Source organism: Phocoena phocoena, chromosome 6, assembly GCF_963924675.1.
Source record: "Phocoena phocoena chromosome 6, mPhoPho1.1, whole genome shotgun sequence".
In the NCBI taxonomy this organism is placed as follows: Eukaryota; Metazoa; Chordata; class Mammalia; order Artiodactyla; family Phocoenidae; genus Phocoena; species Phocoena phocoena.
In genome coordinates, this window is record NC_089224.1 from 47565143 (window position 1) to 47581039 (window position 15897).

The 15897-nt window shown below is 44.4% G+C and overlaps 1 protein-coding gene across 1 annotated transcript in view; it reads left to right on the forward strand.

The window, feature by feature from the left end:
- The window catches only part of SAXO1 (stabilizer of axonemal microtubules 1), a 30910-nt gene extending 16098 nt beyond the window's left edge, over nucleotides 1-14812 (forward strand). Inside the window, exons 2-3 of the mRNA XM_065879570.1 lie at nucleotides 2701-2903; nucleotides 13707-14812. Coding sequence (XP_065735642.1) covers nucleotides 2701-2903; nucleotides 13707-14710 — 1207 coding nt within the window. The 3' untranslated portion in view covers nucleotides 14711-14812. The remainder of the gene's footprint in view (nucleotides 1-2700; nucleotides 2904-13706) is intronic.
- The last annotated feature ends 1085 nt before the right edge of the window (nucleotides 14813-15897 follow it).

Below are 15897 nucleotides of genomic sequence, written 5' to 3' on the forward strand. Positions count from 1 at the left end.
ACCACAGGAAGAGAAGGGAGTGTTCTTAAACAAAAAGAAAGCTACTAAAATCGAGCAGTTTCTGGGAAGGATAAAATATTTTTCTTTTACGTGAGCTTAAAGGCTGTAAGATTATGTGAGGTTGGGGACCTGCAGTTATGTTGTGGTTAATGATAGGTTTCAGTGAATGTTCTGAACATGAAAACATAATGAGAAAACACATAAATTCTGATTAAATTCACCCTTAAGCCACAGTAAATAATTTTGGGTGGAAGAGAAATGAATTAAACTTTAAACTTCTTTCCTCTCTTCAGAGGTAGATCACTACCTCCGTAAATTCAACCCATAAATGTACTTTCATTACAATAACTTAAATTTTTTGTCGGAAGAGGAGATTCAGTTAACAATTTCATTCCCTGAACATGGTCAGTAAGGACTTTACTGCATCACATTTTGCTTTTGAGAAACCAGCTTCAGGAAAGTCCATGAATTGGTGAGTTTGGTTGTGGGCATTTATCTGTTCTTTTCTTGTAGCAGCAGGAAATGGGGGCATTAAGCACATTTTAGTTGCCAGAGAGCTTGGCAGGCCTTGTAGGAAGGTTCTTGCAGTATCTCTGAGGGGAAGTTGGTTCCCTCAGTAGAAGTAACAGCAGAAGAGAATGTTGTGGCCTGTGTGCAGGGTTCCAGGGTGCGACAGGGCGATGACAGGAAAGCGCTCCTGGCTGCTCTGGGCTTCGGAGGGCTCCACGGGGCAGCTTGGGCATTCAGCTTTGTTTCTCAGTGCCTGCCCCTGGTATCCCCTGGTATCTCCTTTGTTGGAAGCAAAGAGGGCTGAACCCTTGGGTAGCCGTCAGTGAAGACAAGTTTGTATGGAGCTGTGTGGTCTCAGGCTGCTTTCAACCCCACTCCACCCCTTTGGAGCCCTTCCCCGAGAACAGAGAGTTTCTGACCAAAGCCACTTTGCAGTTAACTGGTTTTCAGCCAGGGTTTTCTGGGCATTTCCATTTCTCTCGGAAGCCTAGGGCCTGACGCCTCTAGTCCTGCTGCAGTTGGTTTAGCACCGAACAGACACCGGCGTGAGGTGCTTGCACACTAAGGAGAGTAGGAGCATGGAGTTGATTCTTGGGTTCTTGTTTAGCCCATTCCCTCCATCAACCCCGACTTACACAGTCAGCTTCCAGTCGCCTCGGGTCACTGGGCTTCCTCTTGCTGTTTGCCAACACGGGGCCCCCGAGAAGGCAGCCCAGGCTGCAGGTCCAGTAACTGCTGCTGAGATGTATTTTTAAACCTACCCAGAGGGCATTACAGGGAGTTCAACTGAAGCATCTCCTATTTCCCCCTTTGAGCCCTAGAGAGACTAATTCTCCGGCTTCCTAACTGCCTCCTCCCATCCCAACAAACATTTTCAGGCCCCGGTTTGGGTTTATCGACAACCATGTGTATAATTCATGCAAGACAGGTTACAGTGGAGCGTGTTACCTCTGCTAGTCAAGCATGGCTCAGTAATGCTGCTCCACATTTTGGCCAGGAAGTAGGTTTTATTGGTGTTTGGGCCTGATGTCTTCCTGTCCGGAAGCCTTCCCCTTCCCTTGGTGAGGTTGTTTTAGCAAGCACCATCAGGGAAAACCTACCTTCCTCTTGTCCAGTTGGATAAATGGGTTTCAGGCAAAAACAGGCCATTGTGTAAAGCAGAAGTTCTCGGAGGATGGGGGGGAAATGTTTGCTCAAGAGAGTTTGCCCTGGGCAGTGGGAGGCTGAGACTGCCCCGGTAGGCAGTGGGTGCCCAAGCTGAGCCCTGGTGCTGCAGGGTGCTTCGTGGTGGTGTTGCAGTAGCATCTTGGCCTTTTTAGAACTGTGGGATGCTTTGGGAAGAGAGCGCTTCCTAAACTCTTCAGTAAAGGGTGTCTTGCTTTTCCTATCCCATTGTTTTCATATAGCCTGAAATAATGGGGGTGCTGATGCCAGAGAGCTGAGAAGTGAAAGGTTCACTGCCTCCATTTATTGGCCTTTTCTACTGGGTTTTCTGTGAGATCAAATAGAGGCAGGAGATAAATCTCAGCAGGAGCTCTTGGGAGCACAGAGAAGGAGGTGGTGGGACCTGAAAAACAGAAGTTAGCTCCACAGTGAACAGGTTGGGGGAGGGAGGTGGAGAGAGCAGGCACAGGGGAGACCTTCCCAGTGGTCCAGGGTGGCTGAAGTAGAATGTGCGTGGGGAGTGGGAGAGAGAGGGGGCAGCTGTGGCTGGGGAGGAGGCCGAGGCAGGTCCAGGAAGGCTTGCATACTATGCTGGAAAGTTGGGTTTTATCTGGAAGATTTTTAAGCTGAGGAGTGAAAGGTGTGATTTGGGTTTTAGAGAGTTGATTTTGACCGCGCTGTGAGGATGGAAGTAGCAATGGCGGGAATGATGCAGGAAGCCCGGGGGGGAAGGGTTATCACATGACCCACATGAGAAATGGTCAGGGTCTGAACTGAAGGGGAGAGACACACCGAGGAGCTGTGAGGCGAGCACACTTGGGGAATGACTGGACCGTGAAGGCGTCTGACTTGAGAGAGGAGTGAATGGCGGTATCTCTCTCAAAAGTGGGAAACAGGAGGAAGAGTGCTAAGGGAAAGAGGAGAGGATGACTTCTCAGCAAGCATTTGTAGAACTGGGTTGAATGGAAACCATGAGCCTTATTCCAAGGCAAGGGCCCCCAAGGTGTGTGCTTATTTTCCTTACAGGAGAGATTTTGGGCCTCACAGAGTGTTACCGGTGAAGATCCACCAGCCCGACCCGTTTGTCCCAAGTGAAGAGAATATGGATCTGCTCACGACGTATAAACAAGATTACAACCCATACCCTGTCAGTCGAGTGGACCCCATCAGACCTCGGGACAGTAAATACCCATGCGGGGACAAGATGGAGTGTCTGCCTACTTATAAAGGTGGGAGAGTGCCTGAGGCACAGGTTGGGGGAAGGATGGGCTGAGCCTGAGCGCTGGCTGGGGAGGGGGTTTTATACACACACCCCCTCAGCGCGGAGGTTGGGCAGAGTACTTTTCGTTTTTTTAAAACATCTTTATTGGAGTATAATTGCTTTACAATGGTGTGTTAATTTCTACTTTATAACAAAATGAATCAGCTATACATATACATATGTCCCCATATCTCTTCCCTCTTGCGTCTCCCTCCCACCCTCCCTCTCCCACCCCTCTAGGTGGTCGCAAAGCACCGAGCTGATCTCCCTGTGCTATGCGGCTGCTTCCCACTAGCTACCTATTTTACATTTGGTAGTGTAAAATACTTGAGGACGTGTCCTCAAGTCCATCCTCTTCATCTGCATCTTTATTCCTGTCCTGCCCCTAGGTTCTTCAGAACCGTCTTTTTTTTTTTTTTTTTTTTTAGTTTCCATATACCTATGTTAGCATATGGTGTTTGTTTTTCTCTTTCTGACTTACTTCACTCTGTATGACAGACTCTAGGTCCATCCACCTCACTACAAATAACTCAGTTTCCTTTCTTTTTATGGCTGAGTAATATTCCATTGTATATATGTGCCACATCTTCTTGATCCATTCATCTGTCGATGGGCACTTAGGTTGCTTCCATGTCCTGGCTGTTGCAAATAGTGCTGGGCAGAGTACTTTTTGTGGCCAAATCTGGCCTGCAGCCTGTTTCTGTACAGCTAGAGAGCTAAGAAAGCTTTTTACATTTTTGAATGCTTAAAAATAAATGAGAAAAAGACTATTACTTTAGAACATGTGAATAGTAAGTGAAATTCAAAGTTCAGTATCATGGCTATGTTTTGCTGGAACACAGCCACACCCATCTGGTTTCTCTGCTATCTATGGCTACGTTTGTGCTACAGCAGCAAAGCTGAGGGGCTGAGACAGAGACCGTATGGCATGCGAGGGCTAACACATTTAATATCTGGCCGCTTACAGAAGATATCTGCCAACCCCTGCCTCAGCTTGCCGTTCCCATCCTATATGAGGGAAGCATTTCAAGTTTAAGTTTAGTTGAGTTCCATCACTGACTGATGGACTGGTTCATTAAAAAAATTATGAAAACGTAACATACAGAAAAAATGCACAAATACATAATGATACAGACCAGTGAATTTTGAGTAAATACACCTGGAAACAGGATGCAGATCAAGACCTATGGCATTGATACTCCCTTCCAGTTACCATTTCCACCCAGGATAGAACCATTATGCTGACTTTTAACTTCATAAATGAGTTTTGCCAGGTTTGAACTTCATTTTAATGGGACGATTGCATTCCTCATTGAGCACCTCCTGCATCCCAGGCATGGTATTGGGAACTGTGAAGGAAGCATAACGACCTGCCCCTGACTTTACAGTCTAGTAGGAGAGACAGGGTGTGGAGTGGCGGGTGTGGTAGCGCAGGCAGCGTGGAGCACGAGCCACAGGGCTGAGACCATGGGGATGGAGGCCCGCTTTGTGACCATTGACTTTGCTGCTTGCGATGCACGTGGCTGCCTTGAAAGTCTGTGCTAAACTGTTCCTGTCACATGTCTGTGGGTGTCTACGTGATTGTGATGATAACGGCTTTTACTTAGCCATGCCAAACACGTAGCCGAGGGGAGGTGGGGAGGCTTGCGGGGTTGTAGGAATCTTCCTGAAGCCCTTCCAGGAGCTCTAAATCTATTATTCTTGAAGATTCTGCATGTGGCTGAGCTTCTCTGCTTTTACTTTTTCTTTTTTTTTTTTTTTTGTGTGTGTGTCCTTTTACTTTCTTACCTTCAGTGTCATCCTCTTCCACTCTTCTGTAGCTGCCTTCTGCCAAGCCACATTCTGGATATCGTCATACCCCTGCATGGCTCCACCTTCGTGCCCTCCATCATCGGGTCCTTCTGGCTTGCTGCCCTATTTACACCCACCTTGACAGTCCTTGGCCTCACTGGGATCTCCAGCCCACTGATGCCTCAGCCTTCCTTCTCAGCATCAGCCCCGCCTGTGCCTGTCATCATACAGCCTATTCCACATTATATCTCTGCAGCCTGTCTCTTACTCCCTCTGTCTTCTGTCCTGCGGTTGCTTCCTCCTAGCAGCAACCGAACCCTGTCTTCTCCATGTCTGCACCTGGACATGTGCCTGAGCATCGCTCCGACCTTGTCAGCTCATCTCCATTATCCACAGAATGGAAGCAGAGAGGGCTTTTGCAGATGGCAATCTCACATGACCTCTGCCTAAAACTCCTTAAGTAATTATTATGGTTCTTAGGATAAAATCCCACACCTTTACCAACTCCTCTGCTTCCTTGCAGATTTGGTTCCTTCTCCCTGAGCCCCTCTGCTCCGACCACAGGAACTTCTTTCCGTTCCTTTGCTCTGTTTCTTTTCTGTCTCAGGGCATTTTGCACTGCTCTTCCCTCTTTAGAGAGCTGTCCTCCTGTCTCCTGTCCAGCATCATCCTTCAGTGAGTGGCGGAAGGATCACACCTTCAGAGGGAGTCCCAGACCTTCCCTCATGCCAGACCAAACACACCCTGTTAGGTGCTCTAAGAGTGTCTTGTACTCGCTTGTTTTGTAATTCATTTTGTAATTTTGTTTAACATTGTCTCCTTGGCTAGACTGCAAGCTCCTGGAGGGCAGGGATCTTTTTCTTTGCCTGTTACCCTCAACAAAGCAGGCACCATAGCAGATGTTTTACCAAGGGGTCAACACAACGAGGCATGTGGTGGGATGGCACCCAGGCCTCTGCAGGGCTCATTTGTCTCCCCTTTCAATCAGTGTTTACAAGAGGGCCAAAAATGGACGCTGAGAACCAGGAAAAAACAAAGCTGGAGTGAGCACTTCCTTCACTGGGGGAGGGGCAGGGACTTGGTCGGGCTCATCCAACTACATCTTCTACTTTCCACATCCTCCCTGTGGGCTGCCTGGATTTACACATCTTGGAATAGTTAGAGATTCTTCAGAACAACTGCCTGCTCAGCTCAGTTTTCCTTCCCCGCCTTGCCCTACATGCAGGGAGAGGTCTAGGGGTGAGAAATGCTCCTTGCTTTCCTTGGGGGTTGGCAAGGATGGAGTAGCCTAGTGGTGTTATTTTAAGGAAAGTCCCCCCACTTCCTCCCACAAAATACTCACCTCTCAAAATCAACACACAGAAAAAAAAAACCCAAAACAATCTAATACTTAAGTTTTAATCTCTCCTACCTCCAGCTCTCCCATATTCCTCCCCTTCTCCAAACAGTTACATCTCAAATTGCCCTCTGCAAACCAGAGAATAGTATTCCGCTGCTAAAACTGAATCGTGGCTGACTTTTCCCTACTGAGAAAGTTAAGACTGAGAAAACCTTATTTTCTTCTCTTTTATTTTTCTTAAACTTCTGGCACCTGTTAACTGCTATCTACTTACACATATTTAATGAATGTATACCAGTGGAGTAGCAACAGGACTCTTCTGAACCAGGCAGGCTTAGACCCTTTGTTTTTTTTTTAGTTTACTTTTGTCTGTGTTGGGTCTTCGTTGCTGTGCGTGGGCTTTCTCTAGTTGCGGTGAGTGGGGGCTACTCTTCGCTGGGGTGCACGGGATTCTCATCACGGTGGTTTCTCTTGTGGTGGAGCACAGGCTCTAGGCACACGAGCTTCAGTAGTTGCAGCATGTGGGCTCAGTAGTTGTGGCACGCAGGCTCAGTAGTTGTGGTGCATGGGCTTAGTTGTTCTGCAGCATGTGGGATCTTCCTGGCCCAGGGATTGAACTCGTGTCCCCTTCATTGGCAGGCGGATTCTTTTTTTTTCATTTAAATTTTTGGCTGTTGGGTCTTTGTTGCTGCACATGGGCTTTCTCTAGTTGCGGTGAGTGCGGGCTACTCTTCGTTGCAGTGTGTGGGCTTCTCATTGCGGTGGCTTCTCTTGTCGTGGGGCACGGGCTCTAGGTGTGTGGGCTTCAGTAGTTGTGGTGCACGGGCTCCAGTAGTTGTGGCTTGCTGGCTCTAGAGCACAGGCTCAGTAGTTGTGGCACACAGGCTTAGTTGCTCTGTGGCATGTGGGATCTTCCCTGACCAGGGATCGAGCCTGTGTCCCCTGCATTGGCAGGCAGATCCTTAACCACAGTACCACCAGGGAAGTCCCAACCCTTTGGCTTTATTCTGGCTGCATATGTACTTGAGGGTGGATTTCATAGTTCTCCTCTGAAATTCAGGTTTAAAAAGAGACAAATCAGTTTGTAGTCAAAGAGAACGTATTTGTCATTAGAATTCACCTATAGGTGTCAGTTTGCAACCTATGTGTCTTACTAGTTTTTTGAATAATACTTGCCATTTCATATATTCTCAGTGGTTTATTTCTTCCATTACTCCTCTGTGGTATAGTGGCTTCCAAAACTTGGTCTTGAATGCCAAACACGCACTTACAGTTTTTAGCACAGGAGACGCAGCAACAAAGATGTGTTTAGCGAGGGAATAAATGAACGAAGGGTTCTGGATCACCGTTTACAAGGACTCCAGGTGACACCTTTTGGCATTAGATTTGCACAAATCCCCATCAGGTCTGTTACTCTGTGGGTGCAGGCCAAGAGCAGGAGTGAAGATTAGAGAAGACCCATGACATCTACTCTGCCCTTTGGTTGGTCCGGCACAACCTCATGCATCTTTGAGGGTCCACATCCTTGCCTTATCTCTTGGTTTATCACTCGTTTGATGACTTGTTTCTCTTGTGGAAATTTGCTTTCATAAGTCTTTTTCGTAGCAGCCTTCATAGTTTTGTGGCCATACATTGATTCTCCTTACAAAGGAGGGGAAAAAAGAAATCAAAGACCAAGGTCATTAAATATATGTGTTTCAATGGGTGCATCTATCTTACGTCTGTATGCTCTGCTTACTATGGTTCCATAGGAAAAATATTCAAAGTTTTCTCTTACTACTCTCATGGCCAGCACCTTTACCGGGCTCCAGAAAACCACCAGTAATATATGCTCCAGTAGCATTTGGTTGTAATTTTGACATTTTCAAAACGCTGTGCAATTGGAAAGACTGAGAGTGTAATTAGTTGATACTCAGCTTCAGGTTTAGCTAAGTTTTTTTTTTTTTTTTAAAGACACATTATTGAATGGAATCTCTTTTAAAGAGGTTCTTGCCAATTATGCACATGACACTGGCCCTGAAGGGCTTTTACTGGTGGCTTTTCAGGCATGTGAATAGTTTGTCATGTGGAATTCTGAGGTTTTCAGGGTCCTGTGGAGGTTTTTTGTAATATATGCTGGCTGGAGGAAGTTAGGAGGTTAGGTAATAATGTGGTCTCAGCTGTATTGCTGGGTATCAGAAATCGCGAGGCAACTTTCAGTTTAGGAACCTGTTTTCGTAACACTTCATCCATCCCAGAAGAGGGCCAGGAAACCCTGTCCTGCCCACCCCCATGCACCTTGAGGCAGTGTGTAGGCATCTACAAGTAGATGCCCCCATTTCAGTGAGGCTTAAAGTCTGAGGGGGAGACATGTGGCTTATATTCAGCGAGATGGTTCCCTCTAAGGCCCCCTAATGCTTTCAAGATGCTGATAGAGCCATTAATGGCTCTTGGAGAAAGATTAGATTTTCAATTAAAATAAAGCCAATTTAAAATAAATAGTTGGTAGTATTATTAGCCTAAAATAAGCTTACGAGTGTGCCTGGGGGGTGGGGTATGTCAGGCCTTACAGAGCGGTAGAGTGAGGAGCCTGACAAATTCTCTTCCCAAAAAAGTAACAAAATAGTAAAACACCAATCATTTTAGGACTCTGGAAATCAACCAAAGGCATACAACAAATTGAGAACCATTTATTCAGGAAAAACTACTAAACCTTGTCATGAACAGTGGGGGTGTGTGGTGTTTTATCCTGGGGCTGCTTCCATCACCCCTCCCCCAAGTTCCATCTGTGTGGTAGGTTCTGCCTGGGCAGGCTGGGCTGTGAAAGCCAGCAGCTCTGCTGCCAGTGGGGGCTGATTGGAGTAAAGTACGTACGCAGGCATTCCCATAAAAAAATTGTGATATTAATGGCAAAGTAACCAGGGAAGACAACTTCTGCAGTTAGTCTGAGGTTGCAGTACTACTTGAAGCAAGCAACAGTCCAGTAGAAGAGTCAGAAATTTCCCAAAGAGATCCAGAGAATGAGACAGACACAGAGTAGGCCTTGATAAGCTCATACATATTCCTGGTGGTCTGGAAGACTATGCATATGGGCAAGGCAGTGTGCAGGCTCAAGAGATCAGAGTAAGGGTCTAGTTATCTACTCATCTTTCCTGGCTGAATATGATGCCTCGTGCATGTGCAGAGGAGACAAGAGACAGCCCAGCAGAAAATAAAAGCCGGGGAAGACTTGTTAATTGCCTGATCTTTGACTATATTCTCCAACCCACACACGGATCCATTAGCAAATGGTGAAAGCCTTAGTGGCTTAAGGTGATTAAGTATAACTTCTGGTAAATCACAGGCTGATTGCTAAACTATGCTGATAGAGGGTGGCTCTTAGGAACCTAGGCTTAAAAATAAAATCAATTAAAAAGAAAAAAACTCAGCAAAAACATCAGTGGCCGCACATTGCAGGGGAGATAAGTCTCTATAGAATTACTGCAGGCAGGTCACTAAACAAACAGCAAAAACTATTCCCGGTGGAAGATCAGAATCCAGGGTTGCTGAGGCATATTGTCCAAAGTGTTGAGTTTTTAACAAAAAATGATGAGGCATAAAAAGAAACAGGGAAGTGTGATCCAGGAAAAAAGCAGTTAGTAGAAACTATCTCTGAAGAGGCCCAGATGTTAGACCTAGCAGACAAATATTTCAAAGTAGCTATTATAAATATGTTCGAAGAACAACAGGAAACCATGTTTAAAGAAATAAAGGGGAATATAACAACAATTTCCAGTCAAATAGAGAATACTGTAAAGGGAAATCCTAAAAATAATTGAATGAAAACTCTGCAATTGGAAGGACAATAATCAAAATAAAAAACTTCATTAGAGGTGCTTAATAGCGGATTTGAGCTGACAGAAGAAAGAATCCATGAAAATGGAGATCTTAGTAGAGATTATCCAATGTGAAGAATGAGAAAAAATGGAGAAAAATGAACTCAGAGACTTGTGAGATACCATTAAGTGTACCAACAGACAGATAATGGGAGGCCCAGAAGAAGAAGGGGCAGAAAAGTATTTAATTGTCAAAACTGTTAAGTTTGATGAAAAATATTAATCTGCACATCCATCCAAGAAGCACAATCCATAGAGAAGAAATGCAAAGAGATCCACCCCTATTCACATAACAGTCAAACTGTTGAAAGCCAAAGATTTGGAAAAGAGCAAAAGAGAAACAACTCATCACATACGGGGAAATGACAACAATAACTAACTAACTTCTCATCAGAAACAGTGGTGTGACATACTCAAAGTACTGAAAGGAAAAAAAATCCTCTCAACCAAGAATTCTATAACTATTAAAGATTATGCTTCGAAAATGATGGGAAATGAGGTGAGAAAGTGGCATGGACATATATACTACCAAATGTAAAATAACTAGCTAGTGGGAAGCAGCTGCATAGCACAGGGAGATCAGCTCAGTGCTTTGTGACCACCTAGAGGGGTGGGATAGGGAGGGTGGGAGGGAGACGCAAGAGGGAAGAGGTATGGGGACATATGTATATGTATAACTGATTCACTTTGTTATACAGCAGACACTAACACAGCATTGTAAAGCAATTATAATCCAATAAAGATGTTAAAAAAATGATGGGAAAATATATTCCCAGATAAACAAAGACTGAGTTTATTTGTAGCTCACTGACTTGCCTTGCAAGAAATAATAAAGGAAGTCCTTCAGGCTAAAAGAAAATAATACTGAACGTTAACACAAATCCATGCAAAGAATAAAGAGCACTGATAAAACTGCTTATGTAGGTAAATATATACTTTTCTCTAAATTAAAAGACAATTGCAGAACCAATAATTATAAAGCTGTGAGGTTTATTCCAGGAATGCAAGATTGGTTTAACATCAGTAAATCAATTAATGTAATATACTATATTAATAAGGTAAAAGACAAACCTACATGATTAAAAGCCACAGATAAAGCATTTGACAAGATCTGATACCCATAAAAGCTCTCAAGAAACTAGGAATAGAAGGAAACTTCCTCAGCCTGATAAAGTGCTTCCACAAAAACCCCTACAGCTAACATCATACTTAATGTGGAAAGACTGAATGCTTTCCCCTTAAGATTGGGAACATGGCTAGGATGGAAGTTCTCACCTCTTTTGTTCAACATTGTAGTTGAGGTTCTAGCCAGTGCAGTAATGCAAGAAAAACAAATAAATAAATGCATCTAGATTAGAAAGGAAGAAGTAAATCTGTCTTTATTCTCAGATAAGATAATCCTAAAGAATCCACAAAAAAAACCCTACTAGAATGAATTCATCGGTGTGTCAGTGTTGAAGAGCAATATATAAAAATTAGCATTGAAAAAATATATATTAGCATTGAAAATCTGAAAACAAAATTAAGGGACAGTTTTCATTATAGCCTCAAAATGAATAAAATATTTGTAATAAGTTAAAAAAAATAAATGTAAGACTTGTACGCTGAAAAGTACAAGATAGTGCCGAGAGAAATAATATGGAAACAGGTAGCAAGAGTCCATGTTCATAGGCTGGAAGATTCAATACAGCTAAGATACAGTTCCACCCAAATTTATTTATAGATTTAATGCTACTCCTATCAAAATTCCCGCAGGCTTGTTGTTGTTGTTCTTGTTGTTGCAGAAATTGGCAAAGTGATCCTAAATTTTATATGTAAAAATCAAACCAAAAGAGCTGAAAATTTGTCTTTTTGACAAATGATGCTGACATATTAGATATCCACATGCAGAAAAGTGAGCGTGGACCTTACTTCACGCCATACTAAAAAATTAACTCAAAAAGTGTTAGAGACCTAAATGTAAAAGGTAAAATTTTAAATCTTTTAGGCTAAGACATAGGGAAAAAACTGAACTTGATGAAAATTCAAAACCTCTGTGTGCTTCAAGAGATACCAGCAAGAAAATGAAATGATAAGTGATAGACCGGGAAAAAATATTTACAAATCACATATCTGCTATTGGACTTGTATCTAGAATATGCAAATAACTCTTATAACTCAAAAATAAGACAAACAACTGTTTTAAAAAATGGGCAAAAGATTTGAGTAGACATTTTACCAAAAAAGACACATGAATGGCTAACAAGCACATATAGAGATACTCAACATTTTTAGTCATCAGGGAAATGTAAATTAAAATACGATGAGATACCACTAAACACCCACTACAGAATGTCTATAATTAAAAAACAAATCACAATAACAAGTGTTGAAGATGTGGAGAAATGAGAACCTTCATACATTGCTGGTAGGAAAGTAAACTGGCACACCCACTTCGGAAGAGTTTGCAGTATCCTGAAAAGTTAAACATAGATTAACATATAACCTATCAATTCTGCTTCTTGGTATCTTTGTAAGAGAAATGAAAAGATATAGCCACACAAATACTTGTCTATCAATGTTCAGAGCAGAGATTTTCATAATAGCCAAAAGGTGAAAACAACTCGAATGCCCATCAACTGAAGAATGGATAAACAAAATTTGGTATATCCATATACTCTAGTACTATTCAGCAATAAAAAGGAGTGAACTGATATATGCTATGACAGGGATAAACCTCCATTACGTGCTTAGTGAATGAAGCCAATGCAAAACACTACCTATTGTGCAATTCTGTTTATAGGCAATGTCCAGAAAAAGGCACATTTATAGAGACCAAGAACTGATAAATGGTTGCCCAAGGATGGGAATGAAGATCGCAGATGGGCTTGATTGATATTTTCGGTTGATGGAAATGTTTTACAAATACATTTTTTAAATTTATGTTTTTATTGAGGTATAGTTGATTGACAATGTTGTGTTAATTTCTGCTGTACAGCAAGGTGACTCGGTATAACTAGATTTTGATTATAGATAGTTGCACAGCTCTGTAGAAGTTATTGAATTGTGTATGAAGGATGGTACGTTTTATTTTATGTCACACAAATTATACCTCAGTAAAGCTGTTTAAAGAAAGTGTGCCTGTGGACTCCACTGGTGTTGGCTATATACCTCAAAGGCTCCTGGGAAGCTGCTTTTGTTTTCTTTGTCAAGTTGTAGGCAAGAGAATTCCCTGTGGATTCAGAGTTGGCTAGCCAACACAGTGCCCGTATTCCCTTGGAGTGCCATATTTGATTTGTGTAGATTATAGGGACTTAATGGCTGTCACTCCACGGATGACCAGGGAGGCCTGGTAGGTCTGGCTGGTGGCCCAGCAGTGGTGGGTTGTGAATCCCCTGTCTCACTGCCCTGCATGCACCTTCAGAGTCACTCTCTGCTCATTCACAGAGGCCACCTTCCCCTTAGAGGGGTGGAACTGTTCTTGGATCAGGGTAAACCAGTGGTTGGACTTCTCTGTTGGAATCGATTCCCTGTATCCTCCCATGGCTGTGGACCCTCTAAAATCCCTGCATGCAGCATTGTGGGTATGATGAGACACCTATAAATTTGTCTCTTCTGCACAGTAGCCCTCAAATACCACAGAGTTGGAACAGCAAGCCCTTGGTTGAGGTGGTAGCAGGGATCTGCTCTGTTCTTTGTCTCAGGGAACATCTCACTGGAGATTGGCTTGTGGCTTGGGGCTTCTTGGAATACATGCAGGTTGAGTGACTGGATTTATGAGTGATTACCACTTCTGCTTTATTTTCAGCTGATTATTTACCCTGGAAGCAACCAAGACGAGAACTGCTTCGTCTGCCACACAGCTACCGGCCAGCGTCAACCAAGTTTGATAGCCGAACCACACACCAGGATGACTACTCCACGAAGGGCCTGGTGAACACCATGAGCTGTAAGCCTCCGGCCGCACTCAAGCTCTGTAACATCCCCCTGGAGGATCTGACAGACTACAAGATGAGCTACGTGGCCCACCCCATGGAGAAACGCTATGTGTATGAGCCGGAGAAGTTCAGACCCTGTGAAATCCCCTTTGAAAGCCTTACCACTCACAACGAGTCATACCGGGGCCTGATGGGGGAGCCAGCCAAGAGCTTGAAACCTCCAGCCAGGCCTAGTGTGCTAGACATGCCATTCTCTAACACCAGCGAATTTCGAGATAAGTACCAAGCTTGGCCAACGCCCCAGATGTTCTCCAAAGCTCCCGCCACCTATGTCGCTCCTGAAGAAAAGATGGACCTTCTGACGACAGTGCAGGCCCACTACAAGTACCCTAAGGGTGCCCCAGCTCGGTCCTACCGACCGGTGCTCTCGGTCAAGAAGGGTGGCCGCTTTGAAAGTTCCACCACGACCAAAGAGGACTTTAAGCAGTGGGCCAGCGTGAAGACCAAGCCAGTCAAGCCCATCCCGCAGCTGAAACTTCCCACGGAGCCCTTGGACCACCTGACCACCACACGAGCCCACTATGTGCCCTGCCCTCCCGTCACTACCAAAAGCTGTAAGCCCGCCTGGTCTGGCCCCCAAGCGAATATCCCTATGGAGGGCCAGACCACATATACCATCAGCTTTACTCCTAAGGAAATGAGCAGGTGCCTGGCTTCATACCCTGAGCCTCCCGGCTACATCTTTGAGGAAACAGATGCTTTGGGGCACAGAATATATAGGCCAGTTTCCCAGACAGGCTCTCGGCGGAGCAGCCGTCTTTCTGTAGGTGATTCAGAAAATCCTAACCAGCAGGAGTTGACAGTGTCAGCTTGAATTTTAAAGACTGTAATTTAGAAATTGCAGACTACTTTTAAAAGCAGATGATTGAGTTATTCGTTGGACAAAAAAAAAAAAAAAAAAAAAAATTCCCCAAAATGAAAAAAAAGAAATCTTCACCATCGTTTCCAGCACACTTGAATAAAATGAGAATCACTTGACTCAAGGAAAATGACATTTAATCACTGGGTAATTAGTCCCCTTAACCCTCCTTCTGCTGTCTCCCCCTCTTGGGTCCTTTACCTTGTGCTCATGGAATCAAAGCTGGTCTCTGAGGGTTTTTTTCCCATCCAGATGTATTTTATTAATTTAATCATTGTATTAATTGACATTATGATTAACCCTTGCCAAGTATTAAGTGCCAAAGAATATAAACTTTACTTTGGGGGGATTGAATCTGAAGGTCCGTGTGTTCACCCCACATGCTGTCTACACAGAGAGCAGACTGTGTTCTTTGCGACCTTCGGGGAGATTTCAGCCTAACTCTCTCATTGCCTCCGCATCCTGGTGGGAGTGCCTTGGGCCTGATCTGGAGTCTTGTTTTGGGTTCTCTCTGCCCAGGGCTGTTGCACAGGGCATCTTTCTACCTCTTCACGTCATGGCATATGAGCACAAACAGTGTTGTCTCAATGGGTGTGGGTCTGGTCATGGGAGTTGGAGGGGTAGGAAGAGGTTCTGTGGCAGTCCCAGGAAAGCATGGACCTGCCAGACCTCTCTCACTCCCAGACCAGTGCAGGCTCTGAGTCCAGGGAGAGGAGGGGGAAAAAGGGACCCTTGGCAACCAGGCAGTCGGCAGCTGGCCCTTGAGCCGTGAGCTCTTCTAAATGCTCAGAACCTGGAAAAAATGGCCTCAGCTTGGGCTGGTTCCTGGACCTGCTTGTCCTAAAATGACAGCTGTGATCAGACCTCTCACAAGGCTTGACACAGTGGTGAGCTGGATCCTATCCTGGAGAAAGGGCTGGAGGTTCCTCTTTGGGGCCTAAGGTTTGATCCTAAGGCTAAGTAGTTTGGAGATTTCTTTTTTTTTTAATTCAGAAGAGTCAAGGAGGAACTTTGTTCAAGAGGGCCCCGGCCAGGATCAGATGGATTCAGGGTCTGAGTGAGCCTCATACAGAGGGATGCAGATTGACACCTGGGATACCCACCTCTCTTTTGAGTCTGTGGAACCCTAAAATATACTCCGT